Consider the following 25,102-nt stretch of genomic DNA (forward strand, 5'->3'; position numbering starts at 1 on the left):
ATGCATGGGCAAAGGAAACCTGGTTCCATTACTTGGATCTATTGCCTAACCCGTGGTTTAGGCAAGAGATCCTAAGGTTACGCATTGGGATCAATCCATGGATATCAAATAAAGAACTCAAAACCAAAATGTTGGACCCTAATGGGCATTGTAAATGCAGGTTGGGTACAAAAGGGGATACCTTGCACTTTTTGTTGGACAGTACAAATATTTTAGAACAGCGTAAACTTTGGCTGCGTCCAATATTCGTAAAATATGATATAAGAAATAGGAGACAAGCACTTGATCTACTTACAGAACTTCCAAGCATTGATATTGTAATTGCACTTGGGAAATTTATAAAGGTTGTACAGAGTTTTATAATAAGTCAGGAATAGATTTTAAGGTTTTAAATAGATCTGTGTCTAGAGATAACCGGTTTTATGAATTTTTTAAGGAAAAAATCATTTGGAGTAATTGATAATGTGTGTATCCAGTTTTAAATGTTATACGTCTGAAAGAAGTCCATTTACACCTTTCTTTTAAAGGAATGAGATCTTAACGAGAATTTTGTATGTATTGCTGTTGATAGATATTTTTAATGTAAGTAAGTACTGTGTATTGGTTTAAAGATTACGATCTAAATAAACTTACCCTTTGAACTTGAACTTGATTATTGCTAAATGTCTTGGGCAAAATACCAAAATTCATACCTCTTTTAGAATGTCCCCTTCTGTATATTTCCCATCCCGTATCCATTCTAATATTTTTTTCTTTTCCTTCTGTATGTGAACTGCAGAGTAAAATGGATGTTGTGGCAAAGGAACGAATGTCCCCTTCTGTATATTTGCCATCCCTTATCCATTCTAATGATTTTCTCTTTTCCTTCTGTATGTGAACTGCAGAGTAAAATGGATGTTGTGGCAAAGGAACTAAGACTTATCTAATGTTTTTCATTTTGAGGTGTGCCTTTAATTGATGGTGGAACTGTAAGACTACCCAAGCTCATTGGACTATCGAGAGCACTAGATCTCATATTAACTGGACGCCCTGTCGGAGCACAAGAAGCCCTAGAGTTTGGAATAGCTAATCGCGTTGTTCCTGATGGTCAAGGTTAGTATTTGAAAAATGATCTCATTTTAAGCCTTCTATTCATGGTTAACTCCAACTAATATAACATGTACACCTAGGAACATTTAAATATATGTATTTTTTCATGTGTTTTATTCTTTGTTTTTTATTTATGTATGTATGTACTTAATTGCACTTGTCCCAATCCCAAGGTCCTACAGAACCCTTTACATTCGTATATGAAATAATTTATATCAGGAGGCGCTTGACAGGTGTAGGCGAGATAAAACATGTGTAGGCAAGATGATACAGAAAAATAAACCGGGGAGAAGTATAACTATGTGGAATGGAGTAGATCATGGAGGCAAAATAGGAGGTTGAGGAAGAATGGCAGTGTATATACATCCTGTTGGAGCAGATATCCTCTTTTATAGGATTACTTTTCCATCTGACTCTCTCCTCTTACCAACTTGGGGCCTCTTGCCAACCTGTGGCCAGTTCCACTAAATTTTGATAGGTTCCAAATTTGTTTCTTTTTTTAATTCGAGAAAAAGGCAAAGTGTTGGCAAGCTCCACGGAAACATCTTTTATCAAATGCAAACGGCACAGTACAGCCCTGCCATGGCAAAACATCAGAAATAAACACAAAGGGGGAGATTTTCAAAAAAGTTGTGCAACGCAGCACAGCGCCCCGCAAGACTGCACCGCGTTGCGTGATGGGGAGGGAGCAGGACAGCGCCATATCTTCAGAGATCTGGCTCTCTCCTCCCCTTTCCGTTGCGCCGGTGCTGATTTCAGCCACTGTGCCCCATGCACACACCTTCAGCGCTGCAGCGCTAGGGTGTGTGCATGAGTGTAGCATAGGTTTTGTACAGGAAGGGGTACCCTTCCTGTACAAAAAATACTATGCAAGGCACGAAGCAAAGCTTTTACCACTTTGCATACGTGATGCAGAGTGCAGCACGCATGGAAAGTCGAAAAGCATGGAGAACTGAAAGCATTTTACTGCTTGCGCCTCCTTTGAAGGGGCATTAACTTTTGGCGCAAAACCATATTTACAATCTTTGTAAATATGGTTTTGCGTCAAAAGGCATGGGTGGTTGCATGCGAACGCCCATGTACCACCCACGACACGCCCCCTCGGTGCAAAGTAACGAAAACAGTGCTTGGCGCTACTTACAGAGTACAGCAAAACAAATATTTGCGCTGGTTAGTGTCACTTTTGTGACGCTAAAATGGCGCAAAAGTTTTGAAAATCTGCCCCTAAGTTTTGAATACTTTTTATAACAAAACTGTTGAAAGAAAATCAAAAAACACCTAGATGGGAAATTTGTGGGATAGAAAGCACATGTAAATAACTATGCCCTAAACTGTCATTCTTCTGCTCTATGTCAAGCTATGAATGTAGGACATGAGCCAAGAATGTAGGGCATATATATATAGAAGTTAATGGTGCATTAGGATCACTAAACCCACATCATATGATCATGTCTGTAACTCATTTAATTGTGTTAGTCATCTATTCTGTCGTTATGATTTTTCGATGAGAAAAAGAAGATTGTTACTAGTGCAAAGCAAAAACTATATCTGTTACAGATTGGGAACACTCAGCCCACCCTAGTTTCTCACTTTTTTTTATACCTGTTGTAACCTCATAAACTCTACCTATGGCCTAACTTAAGGGGTTAGCGGAGGGGGAAGGATTGTAATAAATCAGTTTTCCTCCCACCCCACCAAACCTCTTGTGCCCCTCCACATTGAGAAGTGGGTGAACCACTGGGTTGTTTTTGTCGTTGCCTCAACTGGCTCTGCCGATGGAAATATCTGACCCTGATATCCGACACAGGACCAGTGGGTAATAGTGAACGTCATTGGTTTTCATGGCATGGTGGACAAGAGAATGGAAAATACAGATTTTTCTCTTGTGAGTAGGGAGAAAACTGCAATTTTTCTGGGCTTAAAGAAAACAAACTAATGCTTTATGAATTTCTTTTCTCTAAAAACTAAATGTTTTATAAAGACATGATTTCTCCTCTTTCTAATTTCGGGCGGGCTGGGTGAGGCTTGCAATCTTTTGCCCTGGAACACTCCAAGGAGTAACTGTGGGCTTTATAGAACATCTTAATTCATTCAGGCACTTAAAATATTGTGTTCACTTGACAAACCTGCAGTGCCACTGCAACACCTTTCTCCCTTGATGTACCACTCGTCAAGGACTAAATTAACCAATAATCTCCACCTCCGACTTTGTTCCTGGTGCTTTGAAACTCCCACTCACAAAACAACAGTGAATCATCTGTTGAACAGCAGAGCAGTGTCCATAATATGCTATGGCTTCACCAAGTAAGCAATATGTATGGTAATCTGTGAAAGTTTTTTCTTCTTTTGTCTTTTCAGATTTCAGTTTTGAAGCCTTATTAAAAACTCATTTGGTTTAGAAATTTCTCTTTTCAAATTTTGCATAGTTCACTCAGCCTTTAACCTCTCCGGTGCGCGCGTCGGCCAATCGCCTTAGCAAGCACTACCTCAGTAGTGCTGTGCATGTTCGTTGGCCAACCCGGCACCGCCCGCACAATAAAACTCCCGCACCGCAGTGGAATTTACGCCGCGGTTAAGAGGTTAATACTTTGATGACATCTGTATAAGAACTTCATGCTCAAATCTGGCATATAAAGTCCTTGAATTAAAATGCTATGCAAAGAAACATGTTGATCCGAAATAATTGAATAGTTTTTCCACCTGGGGGCACAGCAGGAGTGTGCACCTGATTACGGCACCCCAGGAGCAATATAAAGCAGGGGCTGCAGATGCTTCTGCAGACCCTTCTGTAAAACAGATTGCATTGATGCGCTCTTGAGGGGGCGTTCCCTAATTTGCATGGGGCGTGGGTAAATGTGTATGAGGAAACACTTTGCCTCTGCACCTATGCAGTATTATAGGCATTGGTACAGAAGCAAAGGAGCTGTCAGGGGTGCAACAAAGAGGCGGCGCACAGTCACTGTACTCCCAGCAGAGCCCTCTGAAAGGGAGAAAATGAGTTGCATGGTGTCGGGTAACATAGACCCCCGCAGTGCGGGGGCCCACCAAGCTGCCCTCTGAGCACGATACTCTGGCCGGAGAGCTCTTGATTGAGTCCGTAGGGGGCCTCTCCACATACTTCCAGGAGGGGCCCCCTGAAGTTTTGTTGTGCCAGTGATTGCATGGACCTCTCAGACATCTTCCTACATGCAGGTGCAGTCACTTACTGCACTTAACTGCAATTGCCTGCAAAGGTATTTCTGTCCCCCTTTGAAGTGTAGGCCGGTTTCTGCCTGCACAGTGAAAGGCGGACTGACTGTGTTATATCCTCAGTATTACATTAACATGTAAACAAGCCTAGGTCCTCCTATCTGCTCCGCCAGAGTGTGAGTTGGTTATGGAATGTTGGTTTGACTGTGATGCTTGGAATACCTGGGTGGATGAGGGGTGACAGTTAGAGATGGGCAAAATACGACATCAAAAATATGAGCATCAATATCCCCCTAGTGTCTCTATGTACAGGGTACAACAGACTGCTTTACACCCTTTCAGTAATGCGGTGCCCCCAGGGCAGGCACCAGTTCACAGCTGCATTGAGTGCAATGCATTAACTGTAATAGGACACACTCACCTGGTCTGAGCCTGGCATCCAGCTAAAGGGGCACCACAGTGCAGAACTTTGCAATGCACCCTACACATAGTATAGGCTCCGGTGTAGATGTGTGAGTGATGTGATGTTTTCAATTACCGTAGTATTAAGACACTAAATAAAAAACATATCCGACATCCCAGTAATACTTTTTATTTATTTATTTATTTATGCGTTTTTTTATAGCGCAGACTTTACCAGAAGGTGTTTGAGCGCTTCACAATAGGAACAGTAGTGAAACATGAGGAAAAATTGCAAGTCAGCATGTTACAAAAGCAAACGTTACATTACATAAGGCAATAGTGACAATTGTGCATGTCTCAAGAGCAAACAAAATACAAGAGGTAGCAAACGATACGTTACAAGAGGAGAAAATGGACATGTGTGTATGTTACAAAAGCTTAGAAAATAGAAATAGAGGTATAATACTGCACTAAATGGCAGATACTCTAAACACAAGAACATTACGTTACATGAGGCTATGGTGGCAGTTGTCCGCATATCAAGAGCAAACAAACTACAAGAGGTCGCAAACGATACATTACAAGATGGAAAGTGACGTGTGCATGTTACAAAGGAGTACACAATACAAGTAGAAGTATAATACTGCAATAAATGACAGACTCTCAAACCACAAGAACACATTGGGAAGGCACTTCTATATTCATGTAGAACAGAGTTTTCTATAATGTAAGGGCTTCCTTCAGATGATAGAGAGGGCGTGAATTAAATTTGGAAGAGTCTTTGAAGGAGGAGAGCTTTGAGGTCAGTTTTGAAAGCCTGGGAAGAGGCGGTGGTCTGGAGCTGAGGCGAAAGTGAGTTCAAGATTCTCACCGCATTGCCAGACAAGGATTGGGCCATCGACCTTTCCTTCTTGAAAGTGGGAGGTTCAAGCAATAGATTTTCCGCATTACGTGATGGTCTAGAGCCTCCAGAGAGTTTCATTTTATTCGCCAGGTAGGGAGGAGAGGAGGAGTGCAAGGCTTTGGGGGTGATACAGGCAGTCTTGTAGATAGACCTTGCCTCGATAGGAAGCCAACGGAGGGTGGATAAAATGGGTGTAATGTGGTCGCTTCTTTTGGCCCCATATTTGAAACGAGCTGTTGAATGGATAACCGATTTGAGGGGGGACAGGTGGGATTTGAGGAGGCCAGTATTCCAGTCGGGAGAGAACCAGCTATTTGAACCAGGGTTTTAAGATCATGCTCTGGGAAGAAGCGACGAATCCCCCAAAGAAGGCGCAGTTGGTATCGAGCAGACTTTGCAATGGTATTTATGTGGGATTTTGCGCTGTCGACAATGATGGGTTTATTGTTAAGAAGATTCATCTGATCCATCCAAAATTGAACCGGGGGAGGAGAAATTGAGGAGGAGAGGAGGAGAAATTCATTTTTAGAGGGATTCAGAATCAGTTGATGAGTAAACATCCAGTTTTGAATGGAGTCTAGAGTAGAGCTTAGGATGGAGAGATCGTGAGTGGAGGCTACCTTGAGGTAGATTTGAGTGTCGTCCGCATAGAGATGGTAGTGGATCCCGGATTTACTTAGGAGGTTTACCAGTTGTTCTGAATAGAGATTGAACAATGTGGGTGCAAGTATAGAGCCTTGGGGAACACCTTGACCTATTGCCAGAGGAGATGAAAGACTATTCACTATTTTGATCATTTGGGATCTATCGGAGAGGAAGGAAGTAATCCATTTAAGCACAGTGCCCTCCATGCCCATTCTCTGTTGAAGAGTGTTAAGGAGAGTGTTGTGATTGACAGTGTCAAAGGCTGCAGAAAGGTCAAGGAGAATAAGAAGACAAGACTCCCCAGAATCGAGTATCCACAGCGCGTCATCAATCACTTGCAGCAGTGCTAATACTATTAACTCATGCATGTTGCTGGAGCTAGATTCCCACCTCTGTAAGGTTTGGGTGCTGCAGACAAAAGAGTAATGACAGGCAGGTCACTGTGCTAACAATGTTAAATACTACAACCTGAGCTTTGTCTGAGATAATGTTAATCAGCAAGGGTGTTGCATCACTACCGAAGCAACCACTAAAATACAATGCAGTAGAGTGTAAGGATTCTATATATGGACATCCTTGATTATAGGATCCTCCCTTTGGAAGAGAGGGAGAACATGAGACTTCCCCAACCCGCCTCCTACCACCTCACTCATTCCTTGTTTTACGAAAGTGTATGCAAACACTTTCTTACATAAAATACAACAAAAATGGCATTGTGAAGGAAGAGGAGGGGCTTTGGTTAGGTAATACCCTGATAATCGGGTGGGGCTGTTGAGCGCTGGCAGCTCTTTTGCACACTCCCTAAGGCTATTTTCACCCTTTTCAGAAGCGCATACAAAGGCATTAGAGGCATGTCATTGTAACATTGGAAACTGTCCATTGGTTGTATGAATTTAGACTCTCCACTTTCGTGGTGGTAACCTGTCTTGTGTAAAGTAAGGTTGTTCATTTCAGCTTAGTATTCACTGTGCGAGAATGTCTCTTTACTTGGTTGTTTGAAGAGTGCCGCCACTGTGTGACACAAGGTGGCAAATGCGACTCGGGAAGTGTATAAATGCTTTTTTTCCGGGTCTTCAATTAAGTCTTTTCGACAGAATTTGACAGCTATGCTGTATAATCCTGGCTGAGGTGGTGGGGAATTATTTACTGCTGAAAAGATCCCTTTACACCTCTGAAGTCTGAAAAACGTTTTACAGGATTGGTGTTGTCTGCTTTGTAAAAATGGTTTAAGGTGCCTCTCATTTTAGTCCTCAGGATTCAGTTCCTCGATGCATGATCTACTTCATATGATCCTTCACATTGTCTGAATGTTGAAGCACCTTGACCTACACGAGAAGAAGAAACATCTTATAATTTGGAATTCTTACTGTCAATGTCTATCTCAAGCCTTTGTATTCATAAATCCTGGGGTGCGTTTTGATTGTGCATTGAGCCTCACATTATTATTTGTGTTTCCAACAATAATTTGCACATCCCCTTTTACTATCCCGATTTATAATAGGACATAAACATACACCAGATGTAAAAGTTTACTTTCTTTCACAAAGTCACTTTTCTTATAATCCAACATGGCCTAACTCCAGACTTTCCCACGTTCTGATCTATTTCTGTGCAAAACATTTTAGCGACCTGTCATTGAAGTTCAGCACTGTTTGTGATATATACCAGAAGCTCCGCGTGTTCATTTAAATGCAGATGTGTTTATGTTAGCCGTGTATCCGAAAGCTCCTCTGAGTTGCTCTTTCATGTTTTGTGGATCGTTTGTAAACAACATGTAAACCACAAAAAACACTCATTATCTGAAAGAGACTCGAAAGACTTAAAGACACAGCTTACTGCCATAATACTAGAGATTTTTGGGCGGTAGCTGAATGGGCCAAAAAAATCGTATGTCCCACCACTGGTCTCTGTTTTTGTGATACATGAGTGATTGAAGCACTTCTTCAGGGTGTATGGTATTCGTCTATGGTCCTGTTCGAGGAACAAGCTATGTTCCTTAATAAAAAAGGAACCCTGCCCTAATGAACTTGAATTATTTTGTCTTCAGGCATAGTTGGCCCAATGGTTACATAAGAAGCCAATTAAGTTCTTGTCTGGATAATATCCAGCTGTAATACAATTCTGTTGTTTTTTTTCCAGTCCTCCCAGTAATTTTGTAAGCAATTTTGACAGTCTGGGGCATCCAAAGAACTTGAAAACCTACTTCAAATGTGCAATCATATGACCAGACATGAATGTTGTATTGTATTGTATTGTAATTGCATTATATAGCAAATACAGCCCCTAACGAGGCGTTGAAGTGTTTTTTCAGTGAGTAGCACGCTACTCCCGAACCAATAAAGGATTTGTGGTGAATTAGTATAGTGAAATATGAAAGTAATTTGAGTGGTGGAGATGTTAGTCAGTTATTTGGACTGAGAAGGATAGCAGAGGGATCGAAGAGGGAGAAAGGTTTGCATTTGTTAGCGCTTGGTACTCCTGATGGGGTGTTGAAGCGCTTTTTCTGCAAGCAGCATGCTACTCCGCAACCCTTAACGGATTAGTGGTGCATTAGTGTAGTGGAATACTGAGCTGTATGATACTTGAATGAATGAAACTAAAATTGTTTCACCAGTGTTGTAATGAACTTGAAACCCAAATGGCTGACATGGGCCAAGCAAAGCATGTGTTATTTATTCCGTAATTTTATCGGATTCTGCTCTCATTCTTAATGCCGTTCACCTCTTGCTGTGATTATGAAAAATAGATACAATCTATTTTATGTAACAAGGCCACTTAAAAAATTTCTGTAACAATATGAAGAAAATGACAGTGTAGAGTATTTAATATTCTTCTATCTGCATTATACATTGTCGTCAGTCACTAACTTTTACTGTTTACAATCCTAATGTTTGTCTACAACTAAATCAGATCAAGAGCAGTGCAAAAGAATTGACAAATGACTGTGTACCTGGTAACCATCAAAGCAAAGCGAGTGGCGCCTTGAAGTTCAAAGATTGTGTTTACGTGCTCCTGGAAGGGATGCTCACCTCCTGGTTGGTGAGCCAGCAAAAGTGGTCAAATGAAGACCAAAAATAACAAAAGGTGGTGAAATGAGGGAAATTTTCTCATGTGATCCTGAGTCACCAGTCAGTTGGTAGTACACATTTTGGTCAATCCTCCTGTCTCTTTTGTGGGACAGAGGGGGCTTCTAGGTGTGGTATCGCCCTGTGGACTCCATGGGCTGTCTGTCTTGCCTTCCATGCAGGCAATGTTAGCAGCAAGAACAGGAAACTGGAACTTCAGGCTTGTTCCCAGCCTTGAGGAATTGATCAGCATTAATGTTCAAACTCTGAAATCACCAACAGCAGCCGGATCCACACCTGTCCAAGTCCAATAATGTTTTCAGTAAACTGGAGATCCCCTACGTTTTGGCCATGTTCAGTAAGATTAGCAGCATCCCACTGCTCCATTGAATCAATCCATTTGCACACAACCATCCAGGATGAGGCACAGTTTCCTTCCGAAGAGAATTGTGGGACAGTCTTCTCCTCAGAATGCCGAGTGTTTAATACGGAAAGTGGGACGAATGCCCGGAGTACACTCTATAGTTACGGGTCAACATTGACCATACATCTCTCAAGGAGATCAACTCCATGACATCTACATCACCGTGCAATCTGGTAGAACTGTCTACTACTCTGACCCTCACAAGATTATATCTCAGTTTTTATTGCTCAGGATAAGAGCAAGTACCAGCTGCGCTGGAACCCACAGGGGAGGTTTAGTGATCAGTGCCTGATGTGTCCTCTTAACAATGAGGCATGATAAAGGCATTCCATTCACAAGAATGTTCTGGAACCAACTTTCTAGGAACATCTTAGGATGATGGCCTTCCATTACCTTGGGAAATTTGAAAACCTCAGATTATTTTTCCATGCCCTTACTTTTACATCTTTGACCTGCAATATTCTGTTTGGCTGTCAATTTCATCACCTCCATTTGCAGTCCACCTTTTGTATTATTCTTCTTGATTACCCCTTACTCCCACTGGTCACACTTATCATGGCATTGACATCATCTGCCTCCCATCCTACATCTCTTCTCTTATTGATCAGCTGCATTTTGTACAAAAATTTCATACAATGAAGTGACAACTCTCCATCTGGTCAATTTCTAATTCCTCTACGAGAGTGAGATTTCTCCATTGGCATACCTTATTTGTTGTGTGTTACCATCCACTGGTCTCATATGCATTCAGCCTGCTTGTCAACAAACTGGTCTGTTACCTTTGCCTCAAATTGTAAAGCGCTCTGATATCCTTTGGGATCAAGCTCGCGCTATATAAAACTTTATAAATAAATAAATAAATAAATAAGAACATATAATAAAAGGACAGCTACTGAGGCTGCTGTTTACTTTGAAAAATCCTAAAAAGAATATACAGTGACAAGCGCTACTTTGATCAAGGAGTTCTCTACCATAGGGACACAGATGGGAGTACTGGAAGGTTTGCCCATTCTGAGAAGAGGGATCAATCATGCAATAAAACGGACAATTGATGAGCCCTGAAGAAGTCCTTAAATAGGACGCAACTCGTTGGCTACCTGCAAAGAAAAGAGAATTAAAAGAATAAAGGAATGTGTAACAATTTCACTTGGTGGAACCGATTCTTTGTCATTCATGTGTGCTGATCAAATCATTTCTGTAAAAGTTTGATGTGGAAGTTTTTCACATATTAGGAAACTATGGGGTCTTTTTTCCTTTGATCGTTGCACCATATGCTAATAATTTCCAGAAACACAAATAAGTGCAGTATTAAATCCCAGACCTCTTTTGTAAACCATTCTGTGGACCTCTGCCCATATGCTGCAGCTCAGATACACCTTTGAGAGGGTTCAACATTGCATAAGCCCTACAGATGTTCTGGTAACAAGGAATAGCATAGGGATGAGAAGTGGGAGATGGAGCTGCCGCTTGTGGGCAGATTTCATAATCTATCTTGCATCCAACATTCTTGCAAAAATAAATGCCAATAATTAAGGGTCATCCTAGAGACTGATGCACTGGTAGTGTTTGCAAAGCATTTACTCTGTGCAGTGATACGTTTTGCAACACGTTGAGCAACTAATGTTTGCAGGCAGCTTCCCAAATATAAAAAAGCAAACATTTAGGGATCTTGACTGGTTTCATACCCCTTAGCATGACTTATAAAGGCCATTTTCCTTGAGTTTATCCAAGCATCCTGAAACTACGGATATGCTGCCACCAGCAAGCACTTGCTCAGCGTCAAGGAGGGGAGGAGTATCATATTGAAAGTACAGTTTAAAATCTTCCTTTGTCAGGGGATACCAAAAGAGTTACCTAGAGATGCACAAATTTGCAGTTTCTTTGTGGGGTCTTTTGGGAATAGTGGCCCCAAAACGTTTGCCAAAAAGCAAGACGTATGAAATTTAAAAAGACAAACGAAAACAATAATTGTTGCAATGGTTTCTGAGCACTTTTTCCTTCCACGTGGATATCACATAGCCCCCACTCTGCCCTCTCAGACATCTTCTGTTATCAGGAATGAAAATTTTCCCACCTCTCAGGGAATCCTGCTAGTACAAAAACACACAATCATGGCCCATCTTCCAGAGCAGGAACCAAGGATACATATCACTAAACTGCAGGGCATAGATCAGGGCCGGACTGGTTGTAGCGGATAACGGGCAATTCCCTCGTGTGCCAAAAGGGTGGGGGCCGATTTTGTGTCGGTAGGGGGCGGTCTTGTCAGTGGGGGGTGATTTTGCACCAATTTTGATGTGTGCTGTAACAAAATCAAAGTGACAGCAGTGCTCGCCACCAGAGCTTCTTAGTGCCACAACCTGCTCCCTCCCCCCACCCCACAGCGCTGGGCGAGTGGAATTGCCAGGGCTGGTTTCTCTTCCCAGTCTGGCCGTGGCATAGATACACATTACAGTAATCATGTGTACACTTTCTATTCAATTTTCTTACACAAGTCCCAAGTATATTATTTAATATTGAAAGGCCTGAAAAAAAACTGGAACCCCTAGAACTAAAAACGTTGGTGACATGCATAGAGCTTGGACGCCTCTGTCAAAAGATTACCTTAATGTCTAAAACAATAAAAGTTGGCACATGACAGGTATGAATAACTCATCCTATCCTGGTGTTTTCCTTTCACCGTGGTAAATGTAGTACGTTTCACATTCAAATGATGGACTGTAAGTACCAGAATGCAAAGAAAGTGATTTTAGGCCCGGATAGGGTATTTCAGGCTGACCCTTTAAAAGATAAGGACATTTTAATTTTAATTTTTTTTTACTAATGTATTTGAGTGATTCTTTTATAACATTTACTATAGAAGCCATATTTTAAATGCCCAACTTTTTAACAGACACGTATGTATACAGATAGCACACAGATGCACCGATAAAGACGCACAAACCTCTTGTAGGCACCTGCATGGCTTTAGGAAGCACTGTGCACTGTGAGACATATTCATCCAGACTTGGGTTTTTGACAAATAGTGTTTTGTATGCTGGGGTTTTATGCCATTATGTATGTATATAGGTAACGAAAAGTTATTTTGGCTAAGAGGACAGACTAAAAGGCCACCTGGTAGGTAGGTGGGTTGGATGTGTTTGAATTATTCTCTATTTTTCGGTGTTCTACATTCAAAACAAAAAGTGTGTCCCGGGTAACAATTACACTTTTGGGTCTTTTGCTATATATTGTTGTAATGGGTTATGCGAAAGATAAGAGACTCAATGCTTCCTCAAATGAGTTGTGAATGCAATATTTTTTCTAAAACTGTTCCTCTGAAAACATTGGATGCAATATTAACGTGGTGAAAGAGCTTAACTCCATTTTGGAAGCATGAAACTTGCATGCCTCTCTTACTCTACTAGTTACAAAGTCAGCATTTCTACGTGAGGTTCCTTAGTCAGTCATTCTTATATCCCCATAGGAATTTGGCATATTAATGCCAGATGCAGCATTCATAAACCTAACCTTAAAATGAAGGCAAAAAGTCTGTTGAAAAAGCTTGTCTTGTTTTGTGTCACCACATGATTAAGGCAGGCAAATTGGTGATGCCCCTCAACTGCAAGGAGCATTGGTATACACATTTTCCTCAAGAATCTTGATGAATGGTTCCACTTTCTACTGTGGCTGAATTATTCAAACACAGAGTGCTCTTAGTGTTTTTCTGTTATTGTATGGACTATATTTGTTTGTATCATGAATGCAAAATCTGCCAATTGAAATGGAAAGTAAAGGATCTATTAAGTACATAGACATGATAAATATGTACACTTCTTTATTTTTCTCAGCTTCTACAAACAACCAGCAAATTTTACCAACACTACATTTGCCAAGAAAACAGGCAGATTAGAAACAATGTGAAAACACACACCCTTAGGATTACCCAGGGTAAAGAACTAGAGGCTATGGGGTCTCAGGGATGAGCTGGTCTCCAACCTACTGTACACACACAATTGAAGCTACCCGACAATGTATTTACGTTACTGTGTCCCTCTCGAAATACCTCAATAGGTATGATAGGTTTACATGAAATGTGACGGATTGTCTTCACACACCACCAGGTGTCATGCTTCATCATAGGACATCCAATCGCTCTCCAAAAACTTGGTTTGATGGAGAGTGGGCCTACACCTGGAGACAGGGAGGCACTTCTAATTTTATAATGGGCCTGTGTGGAAAGTATATTAAAAACCAATGTGGCACCCCAAACTCTATTTATTTTTGGGCATGGCACTTGGCATTAAAAAACAAGAAGTGGTGATAAGGGGAACTAGTACCCGATCACCACTATTACGGGAGAAAATATTTACCTCCTAAGACAAAATATAATTAACTCAACAACAACATTATGCACCTCCCACTAACCACTGTGGGTAGGGTGGGTTATACAGTAGGTTGGCATTTCCAAAAATTACATTTAAGAAAGGTCAGTCCCATAGAGGCAGCCACCAATTTGGCAAAGTTTTAGAGAGCTATGCAGATCTAGGCTTCCTATCCTGCATTATCCTTCTATCGGTCTTCCCAGTCTGTCCTTGAGACCTATATGCAGGTTTATTCGATAGCGGTACTTCAGTCCAGCCCTCTGCATTGCTAGCACACACTGCAAGAGCAATCCGAAAAGCATATGTCCTGCTCTCTTCCTGCATCTATAACGGCAAAGGCCATGCACTTAATGGGTCTTTCTGTTAGCTTGTAGGTTGGTATGACACCCATGTTGCCTTGTTGGCCTGGTCAAGTTGGGACCATAAGGAGGTTGGTGATGTGCAGCTTCATGGCCATCATTCTCTTCTGGGTTCACAGGTCTGTGGCTAGTCATCAGCCTGGCTAGGCATCAGCTGCCACCTGGGATGCTAAGATGCTAGATGCCTGCCCACTTTCATGGTTCCCAAATGCTGTGCATTAGGGGCCCAACAAGTAGGGCTGGACCGGGGCCTTCTCCACCTCTTATGATTGTGGGCTGCTGATGACTGAGTCAGTAATGGGATTGATAGCGCTGCTCCCAGCAGGGGAGAGCGTCCCCAATTGCACTCAGTAGATGTTTCAATAAACTTTAAACTTGTGTAAATGTTTTTTCAAGAATCAATTTTATTCATCTTCTTCAATTCATAACGTTACTTTTTTCAGTAATGGTGACATTTTGTTATTTTCACAATTGTTAAGGTATTGTGCTCAATGCATTTCGGCCTAGCCCTTCGTCAGGGGATTTTATCTGAAAACCGAAATGCATTGGGTACAATACCATAACAATTGTGAACATAACAAAACGTCAACATTACTAAAGAAAATAACTTTTTGAATTGAAGAAGATGAATAAATTGATTTTTGAAAAACATTTACACAAGTTTATAGTTCATTGAAACATCTACCGAGTGCAATTGGGGACGCTCTCCCCTGCTGGGAGTAGCGCAAATCAATCTTATTGCCTTCTCCAAACTCAGGGGGATAACTAATTGGCACCAACGACAGTTAATACCTTTTGATTTACATACAATGACTAAGGTGCGAAGGTCCTTCCTCCATTTGGATCTAACATAATGAGTCAGTAATGGGGCATGCCTGCCACCCATGGGTCGACTGAAATGGAGTGCCCGAATGCCATTCAGAAGTACGGTGATAAGTTGATGCACTCAAGCCTGGCTGTGATGGCTGCTGAGAACTTGTTTGGATGCCGGGGACTGACTGAATTTGTGGGACCTCCACTGCTGCTGTGTGCTCCAGACATATTGGCTTATTCTGAGGATAACGTCACTGTGTTGGGGGCAGCACCAGTGATCATATTGAGGGTTGTGAGCTGTGCAGGTCCTACTCCCGGTCACCCAGGCGCTCGTCAGCAGCAAGCTCAACTACTGCAGTGCACGCTACGCCGGCATGACCCAAAATCTCCAAAAGAAGTTGCAGCGCATCCAGAACTCCTTTGACAGACTTATCCAGGACATCCCCCACGGAAACCACATCTCTGATCCCCGGAGAGACTTCCACTGCCTTCAGGTCAACAAAGGAATCCCCTTCAAACTGATCATGCACACCTAAAGAGCCCTTCACAACACCTGACCTGAATACCTCAACGACCGCCTCTCCTACACACCGACCAGACACCTCCCTCCACCCATCTCGCCCTGGCCACTATCCCACAGATCTCAAAAACATCGGCTGGAGGAAGGTCCTTCTCCTACCTCGCTGCGAAGACCTGGAACTTCCTACCTCTGCACCTCAGACAATCACTGTCACTGCCTCAATTCAGGAAGGACCTCAAGACCTGGCTCTTTGACTGAACCGCAGATTCCCCTCCCCACTCCCACAGCACCTTGAGACCCTCATGGGTGAGTAGTCGTGCTCTATAAGAACCCTGATTGATTGATCGATTACCACTATCTTTAGCCTGACTGGTGTCATTGGACTTATCAGCAGCTGATTCCTCTGATGGATGCAGCTGAGTTTGCTGTGATCTCTACAGTGGCAGGAACTGCCTTTGCCCCTGGTCGGTCAGTGCCTTCCTTCTGTAGGTGAAGGAAGCAGGATGGTTGTTGACCCTCTTGGATTTTCATTATAGGTGACAGTCCTCTGGCACGTAGGCCTGCTCTGCACTAATGGTTAGTAGCCTTGGTCGGTTGCTACCATTGCCTACCCTGCATTGGGGTTAACAGATCAGTCCCAATACATCAACTGACTCCTGTTGTCTGTATCCTGTTGTTCTAGGAACAGAACAAACTTGCTGGACGGGACTGACGACCAACTCTATCGTTTGCACATTTTGTGAGGGCCCCCAGCTAAGGAGGTTGTTGAGTTGTGTCCTGCTGGAAATTTGCTGCACTTCCAAACCCGCCCCCCTGATAGACCTCCTTAAAAAATTGTTCTCCAAAGATTTCCATTTTTGATTTGTGTTTTTGGATCATTAGAGAAGTAATTTAGCTTGGGTAGACATTGCTGATCCAGGCTGAATTTTTCTGGACGAAATTAAAAAAAAAGGTGGATGTGTTGCAGTGATGATGTAGTATTTCAGGAACCATGAGACCTAAATACTTCATTTTTGTGTCAAAACATAGGTTTTGGGGGTCGAGTAGTCTTACAGAGACAGAAAATAACTCCTCAGAGCAACCCTTCCGCCATTTTCCAAAATGGTGGCTATAATAGAGGCATTAGAGACTTATATAGAAATTAAACAAATAATGTTTTTTAATCCCTTTATGTATACACTAAGCAATGTTTATGTTGTGAATATGAAAAAAGAAATATGTTTATCGCTCCTATTTTAGACACAATTTCATAGTTCACTTTATTTATTTGTTTCGGTAATCGCTCGTGTTACATTCCCAGAATGTTGAACACTTGAGAAGAGCATGTCGATAGGGACATCTTTTTGTAGCACAGACTTTGCAAGTGTATGTACGTTTAATTTCTGTGGGAAGAGGCTTTAGAAATGTTGTTGGTTTTAGCACCTCATCAATATCTTCCCAACCAAATTCACACATATCTTTCTCTACATGTGCAGTAGCCAAAACATTTGCACATCTTCTGATCAAGTAGAACACTCTTTTAATGTATCCACTTATAGAGTATGATGTCAGTGGAAGGTCACTCAGTGGGACTAATCTCTTTAACTCACTGTACCGAAGATCGTCAAATGTCAGAACTATTGTTCCACACAAGCACAAGGTATTTTTCTATGTCTTTAACGTCACATTCTCTCTCAGCAAATCCTTTTAGAAAATTCACAGGTTCAGAAGCTAAAGGTCCAAGCTTTGTTCCAATTTTGCTCATAGTGTCATCAACCATAAGAATATGTGCCTTGATAAGAACACAGGGCATCTCTGGGTCACGTTTCTTGTATAGAATATGAAGCAGGATTAGGTATCTTTTCTTACCTGTTCCATAACTTATCCATAACTCAGACAATCCTTGACTTACGAACATTGCAACATTCATCCAGAAAACTTCAGCCTGGATCAGCAATGTCTACCCAAGCTAAATTACTTCTCTAATAATCCAAAAACACAAATCAACCACTTAACCCCAGTCAAGACATGTGGGTTTATTCCATCGTTCTTTTACTCACAATGCCACCCCAGTTTGGACACAGCCATATACAGATCAGTCTTTACCCTGCTCCTCATGGGAACAGTCTAACACGAGCTGCCAGATCAGGTCCTCCCTGGACCGGAAACGAGCATTCTGGAACGGATGTCGGGGTATCACCCCTCATCAGCCAGGCTACCTTGAATCCAGTGGCACGGTGAGCAAGGGATGTCTGTGCATACACTTAGTTACTTCGGGGGAACATACCAAACACAAGATGATGGACGGAGTGCTGAAACTTTTCAACTACTCACCCCCCAGTCAAGTGATCTAGGTTTAATCCATTGTTCTTTTGCTCACTATGCCACCCCAGTTGGGACTGAGCCATATGCAAATCAGTCTTGACCCTGTTCCACATGGGAATAGTCCAGGCCAAACTGCCAGGCCAGGTGGCCGACTTCAAGCTAGATCGACAGAAGACCTGCCACACTGCAGATGAAGGAGGGCAGTAGAAAACTGGCCAGTGGAAGAGGGAGTTGCCTTGTGGAAAGAGGAGCAGCAGGGAATCTGTAAAAAGCACGTCAGACATATGAAGAGAAGCATTGTCAGCCATTGTGGAAGGGGGCAACAGGGTAGAGACTTGAACTCAATTGTTGTGCTACAAAGCAGGCCTATAGGTAACTTTGGGACCTCCAATTTGCGTATCTTAGGTATTCTGAAAGAGATGTTATCAGGGAGTATGGACTGGTAAAACAAAGGGTAATGTAAACAACTAATATTAAGTGGAATGAGGTGGGCATCTATATAGATTGGAAACATAAGTTGTTGTTAACGCAGTTTACAAGGAGTAATTGGGTCGATAAATCACGGATGATGGGTGTAGTTTGTGAACACTGGCAGAGCACTACTGTAACTTATAACTTAAAAGAGTGCTGTACATGTGCCACATGCAAAATGTCAGTACTGTGTTGAGATCTGGAAAATGCCCCAAAAATACTTAAAAAAATATCTGTTCCTTTGGATTACTTTAGACAGAGCCCTCCGTGTTTTTAACTAGTTCTATGTAATCTTTTTTTTCTGTATGTAGGTCTGCGCTGCCCTTGTGTGGGGTTTGCACTGTTTAATTACCACTAATAAATATTAATAAATATAATGACAGTTACCTTCTTTCTGTTGTGTTTTCTGGGAGTTGTTTCCAAAAGTTGTGGTTTTCAGGTGAGCTGAGGAACTTAAGGTATGTTTTTATTACTTTTCACTGCATTGCATTGGCTTACAGATCATTTTAGACTCCAATGAGAGAAGGTTTTAGTGTCCTTGACTACATACATGACTAAAGAACTGGAATGTGCATCGAATAAATGAGTGGAATGCTCGGAAAGTAGTGGCATATATAGATCAATACAAAATAAACTATATGCTGTAGGAGATGCATCTCTGACCCTCTCAGTAAATAAATATTTACTCATAAAATGAAACAAGATGCTCATCAATATTTCCCCTGCCCACTCCATGGGATGCCACAAAGGAGGTAGAATTTAAAGACATGTCGGTACCATGGCTGATGTGTGGGACGCTATTTAATGCTGATAGGACTACCCTGAAGTATGCATGCCTCACCGGTGATCTAAGTGGCTCGGTAGGAATTGACTCACAGTTTCATCAGGCCATTATTTCAATGTGTATTCAGATATTTCAGTGGTCCTTTGTTTGAAGCAGGAACTTTAATACCTATGGAGACATTTCACTGAATAAATCCTAACTGTACAGTAGGCGATTGTCTTCATCTTCTACGATGATGCAGAACATTGAAGACACACTGGACAGGTAAATATTTGGAAGCAAAGGGATACTGTGAGAAGTTGGCTTAGGGTATATGCTGTCCACTAATTAAAGTGGGCACCTTGCACCTGTTCAAACAACCCATATGTTGTATAAGGTCAAAGATAACCTTTAGAAAGCTTTCCTAGTGATAGCTGTGGAGAACAGCCTTCAGGCTTAATCTCGAATGAATGTAAGGCAGCTTGTTTTACCAGACTATCACCTTCAGTATTAATTAAATGAAAGGAGAACCACACAGTGGTAATAAAAATATGAATATTTATATAACATTCTCGAGTATCCTCTACACAATGGTACAACACAAATCACACAATACTCAAAGAAACAGTTGTAAGTAGCACAATATACAATGGGCTCCCAGGGTACACCAAACCATATACTAAAATAGTAGTATTACAACCACGACTCGAGTCGAGACAATGTCTAGAGCACATAGAATCGCTGGGACTCCAAGGAATCCCCCAAGGTGAGTACACAGGGACCCCATGGAGGAAGGGTGCAGTGTGGGAACACTACAGCGGGCTCCGTACAATTCTATGGGGTAGTTGTGGTTACAGTTTTAAAGTTTAAGGGCCCTTCTCAATGGACTTTTAAGAAACCCTTTGTAACTTAGGAGGATGGAGAGCCACACCGCAGGTGGAGACCGGAGTACCCGAGTTACCTATCCCAGGGGAGCTGGGTGCATAGGTCATGCCGTCATGCTCAATGGAGGACTTCCAAGAATAGCTGCTGCAGGGAAGGAAAAAAGTGTCCTTTGGAATCCAAGGGTGGATTCGTGATGGAAGGAACCTGAAAGCAGAGGGGACAGAGTCTGCGTCACTTTAGTGTGACCAGGGGCTTAGTAGACGAATGCTCACCAATGCCGGGTGATTCAGGTGCCAAGAGGAGATGCTTTACTCTGCAGCCATGGGGACCAGGAGCAGTTGAGGATGACCAGGAGCTGGATACGAACTGTCCCACGAAGGATGTAGAGTATTGAGAGGTCAGGATCGGGCTGGAGCACCAACAAGCCTTGGCAACAACAACCCACGCAGGAAGGTCAAGTAGGTTACAATGTGGACCAGCTAGGTCCAGGAGGCTCACCAAGCAATGGGGAGTCAGGGAACATCTGGAGTAACCAGGGAAGCCCAACAGAATTCAAGATGAGACTCCGGAGTACCCACAGGCCTGATGACCAGGAGTCGCTAAGGGACCTTGAGCAAGATCACAATGTACCAGCCCAAGGAGCACTCGATGTAAGGAGGCCAGAGTTCTTTGGTGGAAATAGTGCACTGGGTCAGGACTACACAGAGTCCAGTGCACAAGCTCGGGAATCACCAAAAAGCATATGCACTTGCAAAAGTACGCGGTTCACAGGGGTTCTGGTTATATAGTCCCCATGAGGGATACAGGCTTCAAACTTCATGAGAGGGCATCTCAACCTCAAGTAATGTCGGAACCCACCTTCTGTGTTGCTGGAGTCTTCAGAGTCCGGAGGAGCTCAGGAGCAGCAGACCGGTCAGTTGCGTTACGGTGCCTGCGAATGCAGGGGAATGACTCCTTTAACCCAACGGTGCCTGTATGGTGCACGGGCACAGACGATGTTTTGGATGGAGAGGCGGACGAAGTCGGGCCCAGTCGATATCCAGTGAAGTCCAGAGTGTCCAGACGGTCGAATGTTGGTGGTTTCTTGATCAGAATCATCTCCACGTCAAATCTAAGGTCCTACAGCCAAGTAAGCCCTTATGTACCCACGGGAGAGGGTTGGACAGATTCAGGGGAACCTTCTAGGTGAGGGTCAGGACAGCGGGCAGGTTACTCCCATATCCTTTGTCCAGGTTCGGGCCAGAGCATAGCCAACGGTGTTAAAAAGGGGTTCCAAAGACAACCGGTAACCAAAAACCCTTTTATGTTGCCCGGCGGTATCGCCTCTATGACCCACCAATATTAATCAATGAAGAAGCAGGCGCTGGAGACTGGAAGGCGGGAAACGAGGATTTTATTCTCTCCGGAGGAGAACACATCAATTCAGACAGCAAGTATCGTCACGAGGTGCTCTAGCCACATCTCTGAGGCCTGGCCTCTTATACTAGGGTTTACAACCTTTATTGCACATAACACATTCTCGCAATACTTTAGCACATGAAAGAACATCCTCAGAATCCCCCCTTCAGACCCGTTCCCACATACATTTACAGTTGGATTCCCCACCCTGGTCACAACAGGTGATGGTCGTTGCACAGCAGGGCATTCCGCCGATTCACGGAATGCATGGGTTTGATCGGATCTCATGGGGTGGGGGCTTTGATCGGTTCGGGGGTCTTTTGATGGGGAGGGGAAGCTTCCTACTGTACGGGGTAATAAACAGTATCCTCAGAGCCAGGTGGCGGCCTGGGAACAGGGAAGACAAACGGGGACGCAGGAAAAAGGGGTTTGCATCAAAAGGGTTTGAGGCCATGAAAGGAATGAGGGGAGGTGTCGCGCTGGGAACAGGATGGGACTCAGTGGTGAAGCTGCGCTGAAGAGGGGTTTATGACCCAAGGCATGAGAGAGCGGGGGTTGTCAGCGTGCGGGGGAATGCTTGCGAGGTTAAGAGAGAGAGAGACGCGCTGGCTATTAGCGAGGGGCAGGGAGACCATGATGCTCAAAATGGCTGCCGCTTACGCGCACGAATGGGCTCGAAAAGGGGCAAGATGGCGCAGATAATGTTCACCAAGATTGTATTCATTTTTCACAGTCCTCCCTTTAACATTTCCAAGACATCTTGCTGGCCTATTTCCTATCTACACCTATATGCAGCAATCACAAGTAAGGGAGAGGGGATTTAGGCAAAGGAACTGTGCATATACATTATTTTATAAACATCACATTGAAAAATTTCATCATTTAGTAAGCGGGTTCATTGTTAAGTTGGTTGCAGGAAAAATCATCGTAATGCAATATCAGACTAGAATTACGTAGCGAGGGCGTAGGGTACAGATCATAGGCACTTATAGTCATTTAAAAACAGGAGCTGATAAGTTATCATATAAGTAAGTCCTTTTTGTATTCGGCGGGAGCATAGTTAGTCCAATGGTGGTCGGGAGAGAAATGAGATATAGAAAAAATAGAAATCAGAGTTCTCGGTGTCTTTGTCGTCTTCTGTTGGCACTGTTAAGCACCTGGATTACCTATCAACAGAAATGTTCATGTGGATTGAGTCGTCGGAGGTCTGCGGGCAGGGGTACATTTTGTTTTGTTTCGACAAACCTCATAGGAGCAATGTTTTACGGTTTTGGAACAGGTGCACTTTCTTTTGTAACGCAGAGCATTGATTTGCAAAATAAAAATGCGATAGTTCCAGAATTGTGAGATCTGTTTGTTTCTTGAGTCTCTGTGGTGGGCATTTCCTGTTGCTTCCATCATCTTCAGGGTGTTTGGTAGCGGGCAGATCCACAGACTTTGTTTATCTTTTCTTCGGGGGCGACCCTTGGTGGAGTTCTAGGTCACCGTTCTGGGGTTTAACATAGTTCGTGGTCTACTTAATCGGAGCTCCCTCCCTTCTGACGCAGGGAGTACTCTTCTCTGGGTAACTCAGTAGGATTTGAAGGAACTTGGGAGTTCGGATGGAAAGGTGCGGGTGTGAACAGTCCTTATGGTAGGTCGGAGGAGGAGGGGATGGAGCAAGGCCAAGTCGGGAACAGATCAGGGGGAGGCGGAGAGTTTTCGACAGGCGAGTCCGTAACCATGTTCAGAGAGCGGGGGCTTTTGGCACACGTTGATCATATAGCAGGGGCTTTTGGGTCGGCCCTTTCCTTTAACACTGCCCCGTCCGGCGTCTCCTTACTGCTGTGGTCTCGCCTCGGCCTCCGTCGCTGATGTTCCACAATCCGCAGTCAGGCCGCGTGCTCCCACATCCGGTCTCTTTCTCCTCCGACAGTGATACCCTTAAATGATTTTTGAAAAGACAGTTTTTAGAGATATTGCAGAAGAAGGCAATTACATAAGTCTATTTCTCTCCCAACACCAAGCAACTGGGGTAAGCACTCGCTACATTGGAGATTCTTGCGGCTAGCGTATAAGCAATTGATGATGGGTTTGCTGGATTCCTTACAACTTCCTTTTGTGGCTAATTCTTTGGCGCTTTGATGGTTATTACGTTCATTTGTAATAGGTACGAGGTCTGGTACTCATTTATTGCATAAGTCTATTATAGTTGATGTCAGTTCTTCTGGTAGAGACCTATTTCCCTAGTACGAGTTTTGCAAGGCTAGGCTGGTCTTCAGAGCTTTGTATTTTACGAAAAAGTGTAACGTGCTAGTCACCATAGTCTGATAGGCATCCTTCTGAGAGGTGAACATAGGCTAAACAAATCTGCATTACATAAAAACATTTTATCATCAACCAGGCTTACTGCAACAAGTTCTTTCGATTTTCCATCTAATTTTCAACTTTGCACACATCCTTCTAATTTTCTATATAAATCCTCGCAACCTGGTCACTACAAAAACTCGGGAGGGGTGGTTTGAAACAATTATTAAACTTATTCTCGGGGAAGGAGGGATCTTATGGAAAACAATTAGGGACACAGTGAATTAGAGCAGGGGGGCGTTTTTCAAGTTCTCGTTCAGGGTGGCTGATATCGAAACTGGGGACATTTTGGGTAGATGGGGGGTGTTCTCGATCATTTCTTACGGCTTGGGGTACGGAGACAATTTGCAATGGGGATGGTCGCATTGCCACAGACACATTTTATCATAGAAACCACTGACAAATAGGTCCCTGAGAGTGGGCCAAATTTAGGGAACCTTTGTCGTCTTACCTGTCCCTTTTCTATTGGCCAATTTAAATTTCATCCATATTTTAGTAGAAAAGGAGAGGTAGTAACGTGGTACCGATACAATTTTATTTAGGACAAATTTGTGCAAATACTTGCGGTATTTGGGGCCAATCAGGAGGTGCACCAGGTTCGCCAATTAGGTGCCAGTTGCTAGGAAAAGGGAAAGCGTGGAGGGGTGGAAGAGTGAGTGAGAGACAGACAGAGACAGAGAGAGAGATAGAGTAAGAGATAGAGAGAGAGAGAGACAATAGGCAAAACAGTACACATGGGACATAGAGAATGACCGTGTATTGTTTGGGCTATTCAGTGCGTTACCCGACGTTTAGGCGTTTCGGGTCTGTGTTAGGAGGTAGAAGGCATGCAGTTTCGGGACAGAAGAGTATTAGATCAGGTAAAAAGGCCGTGAGAGCGTCCTCATTGCGCCATTTTGCAGCGCTAGTCCGTCTTCATGCATCGGGCGTGACGTGGTTCCAGATCCCTTAGGATACTCTAATCGGGATTCTAACGTAACCTGCAGAGGGAAAAAGGAGGGAAAAGGGAAGGTAGGGGCACAACATTCGAACACATCAAATGTATGGGCACGAAAGTCCTTTACTTACCACATACTCGTATTCATCTCTTCGGGATATAATCCCTTAGGGTTCTGGTTTCCTAAAGTCATGGGGGCAGGTAATGTGATAGGTTGTTCATGGGGA

The 25,102-nt window shown here is 43.1% G+C and overlaps 1 protein-coding gene across 5 annotated transcripts in view; it reads left to right on the forward strand.

The window, feature by feature from the left end:
- The window catches only part of LOC147722472 (uncharacterized), a 389,233-nt gene that overhangs the window by 269,769 nt on the left and 94,362 nt on the right, over window positions 1–25,102 (forward strand). For all 5 annotated transcript variants that reach the window (XM_086964998.1, XM_086964997.1, XM_086965001.1 and 2 more), the window contains one exon: window positions 943–1,092. In XM_086964998.1, the coding sequence (XP_086821124.1) occupies window positions 943–1,092 (150 nt within the window). The remainder of the gene's footprint in view (window positions 1–942; window positions 1,093–25,102) is intronic.

Source organism: Lissotriton vulgaris, chromosome 4_1, assembly GCF_964263255.1.
Source record: "Lissotriton vulgaris chromosome 4_1, aLisVul1.2, whole genome shotgun sequence".
NCBI lineage: Eukaryota > Metazoa > Chordata > Amphibia > Caudata > Salamandridae > Lissotriton > Lissotriton vulgaris.